General features: G+C 41.0%; 2 protein-coding genes and 1 non-coding gene across 3 annotated transcripts in view; 1 reads left to right on the forward strand and 2 right to left on the reverse strand.

Moving 5' to 3' along the window:
• Positions 1-2,870, forward strand: part of AKAP3 (A-kinase anchoring protein 3) — a 28,529-nt gene extending 25,659 nt beyond the window's left edge. Inside the window, exon 5 of the mRNA XM_003796422.3 lies at positions 2,602-2,870. Coding sequence (XP_003796470.1) covers positions 2,602-2,757 — 156 coding nt within the window. The 3' untranslated portion in view covers positions 2,758-2,870. The remainder of the gene's footprint in view (positions 1-2,601) is intronic.
• On the reverse strand, positions 1,402-1,507 carry LOC111727409. Its single transcript, XR_002774967.1, has one exon. It is a non-coding gene; the product is annotated as a U6 spliceosomal RNA (small nuclear RNA).
• A 1,935-nt stretch (positions 2,871-4,805) lies between the features above and the next one.
• Positions 4,806-14,775, reverse strand: part of DYRK4 (dual specificity tyrosine phosphorylation regulated kinase 4) — a 46,215-nt gene continuing 36,245 nt past the window's right edge. The window contains exons 12-16 of the mRNA XM_012809350.2: positions 13,640-13,812; positions 11,936-11,996; positions 8,549-8,678; positions 5,972-6,147; positions 4,806-5,159 (exon numbers count right to left, since the gene is read on the reverse strand). Coding sequence (XP_012664804.2) covers positions 4,924-5,159; positions 5,972-6,147; positions 8,549-8,678; positions 11,936-11,996; positions 13,640-13,812 — 776 coding nt within the window. The 3' untranslated portion in view covers positions 4,806-4,923. The remainder of the gene's footprint in view (positions 5,160-5,971; positions 6,148-8,548; positions 8,679-11,935; positions 11,997-13,639; positions 13,813-14,775) is intronic.

Below are 14,775 nucleotides of genomic sequence, written 5' to 3' on the forward strand. Positions count from 1 at the left end.
GACTCATCAGTTTCTGTTAGTGTTTGTGTATTTCATATGTGGCCCGAAACAACTCTTAGATAAACATCCAAAGCCAGCCACAGGCTGTGGCTGGATGCCCCTGCATCCCCTTATAAAAAAATCAATTGACTGTAAATGTTAGCTTCATGTCTTTTATGTTGATTGGTATTTTCATGATACATTTTTTTACTTTAATTTTACTTTTAACTTACATATATTACTGTACCTGAAATGAATTTTTATATAGGCGGCAGACAGTTGGATCATATTTTTTGTCCCTTACAATTGGTGTGTTTAAACTATTTACACTGAGCCTAATTTATTGATATGTTTGGATTAAGTCTACTATTTTGTTTCTATTTCTTCTGTTTTTTTTTCTTCTTGTTCTCTCTTTACTCTTTTCTTTTGTATTGTTTAAATTTGTTTAGTATTCCATTTTAATTTATTGTATTTTTGACTATATCTCTTTGTATCTTCTTTTTGGTGGTTTATTTGGGGATTACAATATGCATATTTAACTTTTCAGAGTCTGTGTAGAAGCAAAAGCTTACCATTTAAACTGGAATATGAAAATATTATTTCCATAATAGATTCCTCTGTCATTCCCCCTTTATATTCTAGTTGTCTTATGTATGTAATATACATATGTTGAAAAAACCTTCAAACAATGTTACTTTGTGTGTTTTCAACCATAAAACATATTTTAAAGAATGGAAGAGGATAGTCTAGTGTTTATACTGAAAGTTTTACTGTTTCTGTTGCTCTTTTTTCATCCCTGGTATTCCCAGTTTCCTTCTGATATCATTGTCCTTTTCCCTGAAGAAATTCACTTATCAATTCTTCTAGAATATGTTTTCTGGCAATTAATTCTCTTAGTTGTCTTTAGTCTGAGAATGTCTTTATTTGACTCTCATTCCTTAGTTTTATCTCGAATGGGGATGGAATTCTGATTTGGCAGGTTTTCTTCTGTTAGCGTTTTTTTTTTTTTGGCAGTTTTTGGCCAGGGCTGGGTTTGAACCCGCCACCTGCAGCATATGGGGCTGGCGCCCTACTCCTTGAGCCACAGGCGCCACCCACTTATTAGCATTTTTAAAATGTGCTGCTGCTTCCTGGCCTCTGTGGTTTCTGATGAGACGTCCGCTGTCACTTGAATTGCAGTTCCCCTATAAATGTCCTGTTTTCTCTGGCCACTTTCAAGATTTTTTTCACATTCTTTAGTTTTTTAGAAATTTGTTTAGGATAGCTCTTGAAGTGATTTCTTCGGGTTTGTTTTCTTTTAGGTACACTGAGTTTCTTTTCTTATAGCTCCTCTGCAGTCAACTTGGTGAGCTCCTTGGATCTATAGGTTGACATCTTTCAACAAATAAGAGAAGATTTTATCCATTATTCCTTCAACTTTTTTATTTTATGGACTGCTTCACCAATTTTCATGTTATCCTTGCAAGGGGCCACAGTAACCTTTTCTGTATTGTTCCAACTTTAGTGGATGTGCTGCTGCAGCAAGCACCAAATTTTGTTTTCTACCTAACCCTTTTTCTCTTTTCCTTTAGGATTCTAATGATGTAAACGGTAAGCCTTTTGGTATTTCCCAAAGGTCCCTGAGCACTGTTTATTTTTTAAATCTTTTTCTTAAAAGGTTTAATCAATCTCTTATGTTGTTCAGCCCAGGTAATTGATCATTATTCAAGTTTACTGCCTTTCCTCTCTGTCTCCATTCTACTGTTTAGCCCATCCAAACATTTTTATTTTAGATTTTTTTGTGTGTGATTTTTAGTTCTAAAATCTCCATTTGGTTCTTTATATGTTCTGTTTCTTTGCTGAGACTTTCTGTCTTTCCTTGTATCTCAACAGTATCCAACTGTACTTCAGTTTTCTGAAATGGTCATTTCTCCTTCTGAAAAAGCTCCTGCTGCTATTTGGTCTGTTCATTTGCTCTTTTACTCTTATAAAAAGTCAAGAGCAGAATGCACAAAATAAAAATCTGGTTACCTGAGATAGTTTGTTGAGGATCCCAGATGGATGACAATGGACTGTGTTCATACTAGAATGGATTCTTGAATAATTTTTCTCATTTTACACTTGGAAAGAAAACTAAACATAGAGTTGAGATACCCAGAGTAAATTCCAGCTGTGCTAATTACTAGTTTGATTCTGAGGAGTCCGTTCGCCTCTCTGAGCAGTATTTCCCTGAGGGTTATATCGGTTGCCAAAGTGCCCTCCTGCTCTAACTTAATTCTAGAGTTTCCTGGTTTATGGGGCATGGAAGGGAAGCACCCACATTTGTCCACTGGACATTTTCTTTCTTGCCCTTTTTGGCCTTAGGACAATGATGGAGACTGTTTTATGATATTGGGGTGAGCTTAGAACCTTAGAAGTCTTAGAGAGTGAGATCATAGGCAGGTGGATGTTAACATCTCTGCTTTAAATTAAGGGCGATACCACCAACTTTCTTCTGTTAAACAGGCCAGCAGACTTTCAAGTCTTCTCAACATGTATTTGTTCCCTTCCCCTCAAAGTCTGCCTGGCCTCTTTGTCCTGTCCTAGCCTTGGCCACCACGAGATGCTCTGCCTTTCCACTACTGTTCTCTTTCCTTTCCACAGCTACTTCAGCTCTCAGCTGCTGCTGTGGACAAAGGACGCAGCGTGGGTGAGGTTCTGCAATCCGTGCTGCGCTACGAGAAGGAGCGGCAGCTAGACGAGGCGGTGGGAAACGTCACACGACTGCAGCTGCTGGACTGGCTGATGGTGAACCTGTGATCGGCACCCGCCAACTGCATTCCCCTCTTCCAGCAGTGGGCCCAGCCCTTACCCCCTCCCTTCTTTCTCACTTCCACAGCTCCCCCTAACATTATCTTCATACCACTCACATCAAAGACATGTCATCTATGCTAGTCACTGGATTTTGCAAATTTTCCTGTCTATGCGAGCAAGGACATAAAATAAAAGAATTACAATTAAAGGTCTCCAGGTGTTTGGTTTCCTTGGAATCCAATGGAACAGTGAGGTAAAGAAATCCCAGAAGTAAAAAAAAATGATCAGATGGACGGCAGAAGCACTGAGCCTGTGCCCTGTGTATCCCGTCTCTGGACCACTATTTGTAGCTCCCTCCCTTAAATCGTTTCCTTAAAGTAAGCCTCAGTTTATAAAAAATTCATCTCAGCCTTTATAACCATGAAAATTAAAACATAATTTCTAATGAATGATTCTGAGGACTTGCTTCCTGTCCTGTCTCTATGGAGCCGCAGAGCAACTGTGAGCCTCCAACCTCATCCATGGTTGAAGATCATGTCAAAACAGTTCCCAAGACCTGAGTTCTGTTGCCCTTTCTGTGGCTTTCTGGCTATAGATCCTGGGACAACTTACCGTACCTCTTATGACATTGTTTTGCCTTAATGTCCTTATCACCCCACTTAAGACATATTTTCTGTTCTCATGGTGACCTTTGTGGAATTTTATATCCTCGACCCTTTTTTCCTTTCAGAAACTTTCTCCTCCTTTGGCTTCTAATTTTCTTCCTGTTTCTCTAGGTCTCCTGAGGATGGACTCAACTCTCTTAACTCCTCCTATATTTATCTTTCCCAGGACTATCCCTGGATCCTCTGCTATTCTCACTTGGTATCATCTTCCGGGGGTGATCTCATCCAAATCTGCAGCTTCAATTACCTAGTATCTCCCTTTATGAAATACTAGGCCGCAATTAAAATGAAAACTATGAGGCCAAGTATTTTTCTACTTTATGTTATGATCCTTAGTTTTATGTAAAATTCTATCTGCCCTTTGATTACAACCATATAGAAGTTATGAAGGAGACTGTACCTAACAAATGCAATCTGTGTAACCTAATTTTTTTGCAGTTTTTTTGGCCAAGGCCGGGGTTGAACCCGCCACCTCCGGCACATGGGGCTGGTGCCCTACCCCTTTGCACCACAGGCGCTGCCCTAACCTAATTCTTTGTACCCTCAATGAACTACAAACAGTAAGGAAAGGGGGGAAAGTCATGTATTTATCTAGATAAGGACTAGAAAGGGAAATAAATAAGAGGACATACTTAGATTTGGGGTGTGGCATATGAGTGAACATATCCTGCCTATTTACCCAATTTCCCTTCCTTTGGGGAACTCTCCACACCCTGCTCCAGTCTGGAAGGCAGCAGTCACAGTGCTCTCCCCACCATCACAGTGTGGGTTTGTTGCCCAGGCTGGCCAATCAGAGGAGCCCAGTCTCTCAGACACAGTCATTAGCTCAAATATAATCATTTCTGAGACCATCCTGACAGCAAGAAATACTTCATCTTTTGACTGGATGCTGGCCATCTTAACTTGCGCAGAGCTTGTCATCAGAATGAGGGGAACCACAGACAAAAACAGGGCTAATATTTAATAGGTAAGAGAGAATCTGAGCCCTGTGACCTTAAATTCTCAGATCCTATTGTGCCCGAAACCTCATCTATCTTTTCTGATTCTCCAGTTCTACAACCCACTCTATGTTTTGTTGTTTAAGAGTCTCAGGCTCTACCAACTGAGCCAGCTGGGCCGCCTACACGTATTGCTGTTTAAACCAGTTTGGACTCTTTCTACCATTTTCAAATAGGAATCCTGATTGACACAGATTGACAGTCATAGGCAAGAAGAAAAGATTTTTACTTTTATTTAGAGTTCCATGAGTGATACTGTAACATTGAGAATCTAAACCTTCCTCCCCACCATACATAAACACAAAAGAGTGAGTTTAAGTGGAATGATGTCTCCTGCATCACTCATGAGGAGAATTGTGCCAACTGGACATGTGAATAGAATTTTGGGGGTTTTTTTTAAACAAACTTTTATGTATTAAAAAACAACAATCTGAAGTATTGTACAATATAAGTGCTGTCTCTAATACAAATCACTGGTGGAAAGGAATAGGACACACCCTCATCAAAGGTCATACAATTGGTGGAAAAATGTTTGTGTTCTTGGGGGAGGAGTTTTTGCTTTGTTCTGTGGAGGTCATGGACACCGCTGGCACAACTGCCTCTGGCTTCTTGGGAGCTTCTGTTAGAAGAGGCAGCTGGACAACGTCAGCCGTGTGGTGGGCAGAGCCCTGCTGGTCACCTGAATTCGGGACATGCTTAGTGGTGCCATCTTTTATTTTGTCTGCAGTCTCTTTGGTGGTCTCATCTGCCGAAGGAGAGAGAAGACAGAAGGAATAAGCATTCAAATGTGAATTATATTCGACCGTCCTTTATAAGTTATAAATCACTTTGGAGAAATCACAGCTGTAATGAAACAAAACCAGTTCATTTGTAAAGCACACTTCTATGAGCCAGGCATTATCCTAAGCACTATACACTTACTAATTCATTTGGACCTTTCTACAATCCTGGAGAATAGATATTAGTCTCATAGGTAGAGAAACCGAGATACAGACAGGTTGGGTAAATTTCCCAAGAGCCCAACATCTGTTAAGGGATAGAGCCAGAATTTAATTGCAGCTAACCTACTCCAGTGACCATGGTTCCCCCCAAATGCATGCTGCCATAATCTGTCATTGATAAAAATTCAAGAGGCAATTATAGGACATAATAGGGATGGACCCCATGAAAGAAAAAGAGAAGGAGAAAGGGATTTAAATGTAGGAGAAAATGGAAAATCTTAATGATAAGGGTCAACAAAGAAGAGCTCAGCTAAAGCCAAGTTTTTGAAGGAGGAAAATACCAAAGGCAAGAAATGGCAGGCTGACAGGGATGTAGCCAGGAGAATCATCCAAGGTCGAAGTCAAATTGTCAGGCCAATCCTTCAGAAATGCCTGGTTCAGAAATTCCTGGTTCAGAAATGGACTGTCAGAATACGATTGGCTGGGCAGTGCCTGTGGCTCTAAGGGGTAGGGCACTGGCCCCATATACCAGAGGTGGTGGGTTCAAACCCAGCCTCCAGCCAAAAAAATAAAATAAAATAAAATGGAATAAAATTGGCTATTTGAGGGGTTGTACCTTTTTTGCCCGAGTGATGATACCCTCGAAACTTGTCCTTCCTTGGCTCAGAGGGGAAACATAAGGTATTCTTTCTTGCAGTCTTGGTCCTGAGTTGTGGTTTAAGGTTCCGTGGCTCGTGAATCCAAGCATGCTTGAGGGCCTGGTCAGGGGTCATTCGAAGAGAAGGTTCCCATCTGCACATCAAGAAAGCCCAGCACCTGTTACTGTTTTACTTCCTTTCTAAATATAAGCCACTATAAAAACCCAACAAAGATACTTTATTTAAGCTACGTTATGTCTCAAAGATAACATCATAGAATAGAGATTATGACATCTAATTTAGGGAAACAACAATTGGAAATAATCTTTGCACAAAATGTGTATAATAAACTGGGAAACTATTAGAATCCTAGTCTTCTAGAATCCCTAGAAATTCCCTTTTAGAAATGTTACAAAAATATTGAACAATGGGATTTAGGATTTAGTTAAGAAGGTTAAAAACAAAGAGATGCTTAATCTCAATTTTCAAACTATAGAATTAGAGCCTTCAAATTTATTGCAAAGAAAATTATAGAATTTTAGAATATTGAGATTTATAAGGGAACTTGGAAATAGTCCAGGAAAACTTCTTGTATGTAAGAGAAGACACCAGATTGGACAGAACTTCCAGCATGGAATCACCCTGCTGTTCTTGAGTAATTTTGGTGACAAGGCACTACCTCACAGAAGCACTGATTTCAATTTTGAAAAACTCCCAATTCTTTAAAAGTTCTTCATTTTTATTGAGCCAAAATTGGTTTGCCTCCCAATAACTTTTACCCAGGTCCTAATACTACTCATTAGCATTCATCCAAAATAAAATAACTAGTCTTCCTTGTATGTCATAGTCTGAAAATAGGTATATCACTACTGACTGTCAATCACAAAATTTGGTTTTCACCATCTGGCCACCTTCCAAGACAGGAAGTTTCAGCTGTCATCTAATTGATGTCCATCACACTTAGAATAGTTTCTAACTGCAGGGAGATGACATTAACATTCTAGATTCATCAAGGTCATAAAAAAGTCTAGCTCCTATGAAGCTCAGACACAGGGATTTACAACTATTGAGTGTGGCTCAAAACTTTATGGGGAAGGTACCAATGGGGAAGGTACCAATGGGGAAGGTACCAGTCCCCGTCAGCTGTTAACTTGCCTCTTGCAAGTTATGAACAATTAGTCCTTTACATTAAAGAAGAAAATACTGTCTTCCCTGGTGCTGAGCTGTGTTCTAGATGGTTGGGGTTTCTAGATAATGCACCTCCATTTCAGGGGCCAGTTTCTGTCATTCTTTAAGGACATTCATTCTATAGCCCCAGCAAGAGGTTAGAGTGGGGTTGGGAATTGTTCTCTATCTCCATTATTCAGATGAGTAAACAGCATGAGCCCCACCCTTTATATAGAAATATCCCATTTTCTAGACAAGGACACTTGAGGCCCCAAGAAAAACAACGACTTGCCAACTAGAATGCAGCTAAGCTACTTGCCACTCAGTGGAAAATCTCTTTAAAAGTTGTAAAAATAGTAACAATAGCTATCATTTTTCTTTTTGGGATTTTTTTTTTTTTTTTGAGGCTTCTAAAGTACTAGGATTACAGGCGTGGGCCCCTGCACTTGTCCTATCATTTTCTTAACACCTTCTCAACTGGCCAGGCGAGGTGGCTCATGTAATTCCAGCACTGTGGGAGGCTGAGGTGGGTGGATTGCCTGAGCTCAGGGAGTTTGAGATCAGTCTAAGTAACAGTGAGAACCCCATCTCAAAAAATAGCTAGGCTTTGTGCTGGCCATCTGTAGTCCCAGCTACATGGAAGGCTGAGGCAAGAGGATGACTTGAGCCCAAGAGTTTGAGGTTGCTGTGAGCTGTGATGTCATAGCACTCTACTGAGGGTGACAAAATGATACTCCATCTCAGAAACAAAAACAAAAAAATAACACCCTTTTAAACTGGGCACCACACTGGTTTTTGGTTTTTTTTTAACTAATATTTCAGTACAGACCTAATTTCTAAGACTCAAACTATGCATAAAGATTGTAAAAATTTGTATATAATAAGTGGTTTATAGCTCACCCTTACCATAACTCCCTAATACAAGAGGATTTGGGGATTAAATCCTGGGGGGTTGGTGAAAGAACCTAAAACCAATTTACCCTTCATATGTATGCAAATCATTAAAACAGACACTCTGAAGAAGTTGGCTTTAGTTCATGGAAGCAGGAGACATTTAGGACTTCTCTACAATCTCACTGCCACATAGTCTGAGGCCAGACTCTGCCCACCGACCATGTAATGGCGGGCAGGCCATTCAATCCCTTGGAGCTCCAGCCTCCATCTCTGCAAAAGGGAGCGAATCATCTGCTCTGACAACCTCAGAGCAGGTGTCTATTGAGGGAGACAATCCATGTGAAAGCAATTTGTAGACTTTCAAGCTTTATCATCAGCATTTATCATTGTTATCTTTATAACTATCTTCCAGCCTTAGATTTTCAGCAGTAAATGTGTGAAAATATAGTATTTAAAGAGGAAACCCAGAGGCAAAGATACCCCAACAAACTCACATCAAACACTTTCTAACAAAGTCCAGGAAGCTGGTATCATAGGTTTTCAGCACCATCGTGAGATCCTTGGAATCCGGGTATCTTTTTTTCCCCCTGTTGTTGGTTATATTTTTAGGAAAACCTTTGGAATCTTTAGAGATACAACATTCTGTATTTAGTTCCGGGTGTTAATACTTATTGGTCACATCACAGCTGTTCACTCAACTATGCTGCTTCTTGGAGTGGTCTTGGCAGCCCTTCTGCTGCCTTATACACCAGCCCCTTCCCACCACCCTCACACCACAAACACACAGTCTCAGGCTGAGACAACCAAATGAGATTATTCAATGAGTACAATTAACTTAAAAAACATTTTTTCCCTACTATCCAGTACGTTCTGGATCCCCTTTCCACCACCTCCTCCCCAAACCAAATAGTTCGAACGGTTTACCATTTATGAAGGTAAAATAATAATGGTAATAATAAAATAAATCTGAAGTGACAAGAACACTCAGCTCAGAACAAAAAGGATATCTTCTATTCTTGGATTATCCAGGCCCTTGCTCCTTCCCCACTAGCCCAAATAAAGTTGTAATTTGAGATATTCATGGGATAGAACAACAAAGCCATTTTAGGAGAATGCTTTATAGACCATGCAGGCAAAGTACCCTTATTACTTCTGTAGAGTTGCATCAAAATTTTGTCCATAACTGAAAAGTTCAAACCTTAGCTGGTTGCTTAAGACATACCTTGGAATAGCTTTTATTCAGCTATTTCTGCTGATTAAATCCCTCATCAAAGGTATGATTTGTCATCCCTGCAAAGAAGCCCTGAAGACAGCTCCAAAGGTTTCCCAAGGGTGATTTATGCAATGCTTTGAAGGTGAGATCACCCCTGTGCACACCCAGATTCTGGTGTGCACGTTCACAAGAGCTGTCCACTTGTGCTCACACTTTGTAAGTCTGCACATAAATAGGTGCATGTGTATACAAAAGGTCGGACAATTCAGTTCGTGGACTCTTTCTAGACAATTGCTACATATCTCATTGCTGAATATCAGTACAGTCACCTTCAAAGTACTCCTCTGGGGAAGTTATTCACTGACACCAGCCCCTAGCCCCTCCTTCAATGCAAATTTGGAACTCTTTTTCTGGAATGGCCATTAAAGCTGCCATGGTATGAGGGTGTGACAATTAAGTTCACAAACTCATCCTAGAAAAAATTCTTTGAAGGGTGGACTAGGCCCTGGCATCAGTGCACAGAATTGCAAGGGTAGTACTTCAAAGGTGACCATAGTGATACTTAGCTATGAGGTAGGTAGTACTCTTACTAAGATGAGTTTCAAACTTAATTACAAGACCTCATATGCTCACAGACAATTTACACATTAAACTGAATTCTCACAAAAACTCAGCAGAGTTCACATAATGAACATTCTAGAAGGTGCATAATGGACTCCAGCAATTACTTTTGTAACCAATGTAATTCTCAGGGCCTCCAAAAGAACATCTACTCTTACTGAATCCTGGAAGACAGACATCCTTGAATGTGTATGTGTGTATGTACACACATGAGTATCTCTGTATTCATATTAATAAAAATGAGTCAGAGGTAGGGTGTTTTATAGGTCCTCTGAACTCATACAAATCTCCATTTCCTTTTGGAGCATGACCCTAGCACTCTTACTTTATCCAACAGTGCTCTTTTTACAAATGACATAAGAAGAATCAACTCATGGTCTTATAAGTAACATAGCTCCTAAAGTCATCACTACATAATTATTTTTCTTATACAAGTTTTTCTCACCCCTCTCGGCCTCCCCAGGATCTAATCATTCTCTCCTCCCTTTACTTCTTGCAGCCTGGACCACCTAAGTATCTCACCACCATTTTATGCTAATTAAGTAGGAGTGGCTGGGGAGGGGGTTGAGTTGCTGTTGTCAGCCCAAACCTGGGAAAAGGAGAGTCAAGAACTGAATATAGTGTTTCCCAAACTCAGCAGGGAACACTGTTATCCTGCTGTAACGCTCACCAGGAGCTGTTATTAAAAACATAGAATCCTGGGTCCCACCTCAAACCTACTATAGCATAGGTTATAGAAGAGAATCATGGGAATTCACTTTCCTGCCAAATGACTCTTATAATTGAATAAATCTTAAAAAACACTGAACACAGCAAAGTCCCTTTTTCACAGCAAGTGAAGACATGTGAGTGTCACTACCAAAACCCATCACCATCCTAAAGCCCAGGGCTGATGGCAGAAATCAGATATTCCATGACGTGGACAAGTATATGCGTTTGGGAATCTTCCTGCCAAGATGCTCTGTATTCTCCTCCTTCTAGTCCCTGCCTAGATGCTGTCTCCTGAGTTCACTGTTAGAGGCTCAAGATGAGACTCTTCTCACAAAGCCTTTGTCTAGCACAAGGGAAGACCAGTATCCTCACTTTTCTTCTGGATAAACCTTTAAAATCCAAAAGACTGATTTATAAGTGGTAGGTGTGAAAATTATACTTGGGTGTCCAAAGACCAGTTCCATTGCTCATGTGTCAGTTGAACTGGGGTGTCAGCCCACCATCACACCACTCTGGTGGAAAAAATGTTAACATGTGGCCACTGTTCAAAGGTTCTAAGGCAAACAGGACACTTCCCTGCTCAGAGGCACAGTGGTCTTCAAAGCTCCGGCCATCATTACAAGGTGATATTTAAAAAGTGTTACCGCTGGATAAATGGCACAGGACCAACTAATCAGAATGGATGACACTCATATCCCAAAGTGTTGTCATGGAGCACCTCTGCTTGCTAGGCCTTCAGCTTCTAGTTTTGGGGATCATGGGGGAATCCACGGAGTCCTGGGAGAGGGCTAGGTGCCTGCAGCTGTAGCAGGGCTCAGGGCTGTGGCTTTTTACCAAATGGTACAGAAATATACTACATTTTAGTCCCCCCCCCCACCATGGGTGAACCCTGCACATTGTATAGTGTGTACAGCATGACTTCCCTGCACGAAGTATGCAGCATGAGAGGGCAAGGTGCCTGGGGAGGTGAGAACTCCTGGGAAAGTGTATAGTCATCATCTTTTGAGGTTTCAGCATTTGCTGATAGATCTTCCTCTAAACAGAAACCTGGTCATTCTATCCCTCCTGTATGTTTTCACTGCAAGGCCCCATTCCCAGGTTGACTCCCCCACCCCATCTCCATCATGCTACCTGGTTCAACTTCTCATTATCTTTTTAGTTTTCTGAAAGAAGCTTCTAATCACAGCTTGCCCTTTGATATGGGGTAGGGGGAAACCACTAAATGCAGGTTAGGGTACGGGAGGTGACTTCAAGGCCTGTGACTGGGGGAGGACTGGACTGGACTGGACTGTCATTGGACACAATAAGGAAAAGAGAGTTTGACCCAAGGACTTACCAAAGAATGTCTGTCTTCTGGAGGCCGTCTGGATGAAGTCGGCTGGTGGCAGGCCCAGGACCTTCAATAAGTATAGTTTACTTGGTTCACTCTTTGTGGAGTCACAGATTCAAAGACTGTTAGAACTAGAGGGGACTTTGGTCACACTTTGCCTCTACAGATAAAGCCCCAGGGATATTAAGTGATAATATCAAGTTAGTGGCAGAGCAGACTGAGAGCCAGGGTCTTTCAACTCCTAATCCAGGAGTTGCCATATTATTCCAAACAGGCATCGGCACCGACCAGCAGTGGGTCTCCCTGGATTGAGCAGCCAAACATCATTGTCAGAGCACATGAACTGCTTGCTAAGCCTTCAGCTCCAACTAAGGAATGACATACTCCAGCATGGAGTATCAGGAAGGGAGGAGAGGAAAAGAGGTGAAAATCATCTGATAGAATCAGACATTGTAAGACAAAAATACCTTCTTGAAAAGAACAACATGGCACGTACTTTTCCTCTTCCCCCACTGAAATGTACAGCGGTGCACAGAGAGTCAGAAATAACAGCCTGAGTCATTCACCCCTGCTGCCAAGCTCACAGCCAGTGTCCACACATGACCCCACCTTCCTGCTCCTCAGCCTCATTGACACTGAAGTCAAGAGGAAGCTGAGTCAGCTCTGGGGGAGGTAGGAAATGCTGCCCTAGACCCATTCTCCTTAATACTGGGAGCAGTGTCAGGTTCAGGGATGCTTCATAAAGTCATCGTCAACCCCAGAAGCCATTTACTCCGATCCCCTCATTTATAGTCAAGAGCAGCGAAATGACTTGCCAAAAAGGTAGAGCCAGGGCTGGACCTCAGGTCTGCTGACTCCCAGGACAATGTTCATTCCACCATAGATACTATTTATGGCTATTTTTACCTAAATTGTTTTCATATCTAATTGTCAGTCTCAGTTATAAAATGAAATTATCTATATTTAGTAATGCCCAAAGGAATGTCTGTCTCACTACCTGTAACTTTGAGACAATCTGGAAAATAAAAATTTGGCATACACATATACACACATAGATCTTTTTTCACTGGGAGAATCCTAAAATGTGAAATTTCCAACCTTTATGCTTATTTTCCTCTGTTTTATCTAATTTACCTCCATGATAACATTTCCTTAAGTGAAGGGATGATATATTATAATTAATAATCATACAATGCATCTTGGTAAAGCCTTGTTATGAGATAGTCTTCCCAGAAACTTAAGACAGTAAATGACTAACGACAGAATAATGCCTTTTTTTTTAAGTCAGATAATTTCCGATTCTTAATTTTCAACATTATAACCAGGCTGTCAGCTGATAGACTGAGAAAAATAATTTTTGATTACAGATCACTGTTTGATTCTTAGACAGAACTCAGAAGGAATGGACAAATTAATGGCATCACTAGCACAAGCTTCCTTCTTGAGCTCACTCACATCTACTTTCCAGCATTGATCCTGGGGTCATGCATTCTACCCAGAAGTAATACTCACCTATAGGTACAGGCATTGATTGGAAAAGAGGAAACCCAGTTCTATTCATTTTTCTAAGAGCTGCATGCCCAATAAAACTTCACTTTTTACTCCTGATAATTACCAAAATGTGTGCACTAGTTATATTTCAGTAATAACTCACCAGAAAAAGAAAATCGTTTTACACACAGGGCCTAGTTTAGCAGCCCTGCCCCTCACCTCCATGAAGCAGGCCAGCTGCTCCACTTCATTCTCCCCTGGGAACAGAGGGCAGCCTGTGTACAACTCCGCCATGATGCAGCCAAGGCTCCACATGTCAATGGCCATGTTGTAGGGGTGGCCCAGGATCACCTCCGGGGATCGGTAGAACCGACTTTGGATGTAGGTATACACTGCAGGGACAAAGGGAGAAAAACGTCATGTGGGAAAAGCCTCCTCTTCTCTAGAACACCCTTCTCCAGGAAACCTTTACGGTTGATGGTAGCTAATAATTGATACTGCCTCTGCCCTGGCACTGGGCTTTGCAAAAAGAGGAAAGTACCCCGACTAGCATTTACAGATTGCTTTACCTATTTATCATTACAAATCCTCACAGCAAGCCAATTATAATGGAAGTGTTATTGATAAAGAACTCTAAGCTAGGTATTGTTCTAGGGAAGTGAATTTAAGCCAAAATATAAAACACACAAACATAACATGAGACTAAGTTTTTCAAAATAAGTTTTCAAACCATCAGATTAATGTGGAGTAGACATCTTCTGAGTGTATTGAGATTTGGTAAGGGAGGTGGCATATCAGAATTGGAAAGGAAGGATGCAAAATCCAAAGTTAAAAATGTCTATTCAGGCCAGGCAAGAGGGCTCATGCCTGTAATCCTGTAAGAGGATTGCTTGATGCCAGGAGTTTGAGACCAGCTTAAGCAAGAGAGACTGGGACCCTGTCTCTACTAAAAATAGAAAAATTAGCCAGGCCTGTAGTCCCAGCTAGTCAGGAGGCTGAGACAGGACGATCAATTGAGCCCAGGAGTATAAAGTCACTGTGAGCTATGATGATCCCACTGTGCTCTAGCCAGGGTGACAGAGCAAGAGTCTGTCAAAACTCTTCCAGTACCAGGAGAGTGGATGACATATAGCAGATAATAAATGTCAAAACTGAAGCCAAAGGAACAAGTTATGGAGTCAAGTAAAGGCTGTAGAAATTGTACTCCTGATCTACTGTATGAATTCTAGCTTGGAAAAGTATAAAATCTAGGAGCCTGGGGAATTTAATTCCAAACTTTATGATGGCTACATTTTCTTTTTTTTCTTTTTTTTTTTTTTTTTTGAGACAGAGCCTCAAGCTGTCCCCCTGGGTAG

This window comes from Otolemur garnettii, unplaced genomic scaffold (genome assembly GCF_000181295.1).
Source record: "Otolemur garnettii isolate 467f Iridium unplaced genomic scaffold, OtoGar3 scaffold00104, whole genome shotgun sequence".
In the NCBI taxonomy this organism is placed as follows: Eukaryota; Metazoa; Chordata; class Mammalia; order Primates; family Galagidae; genus Otolemur; species Otolemur garnettii.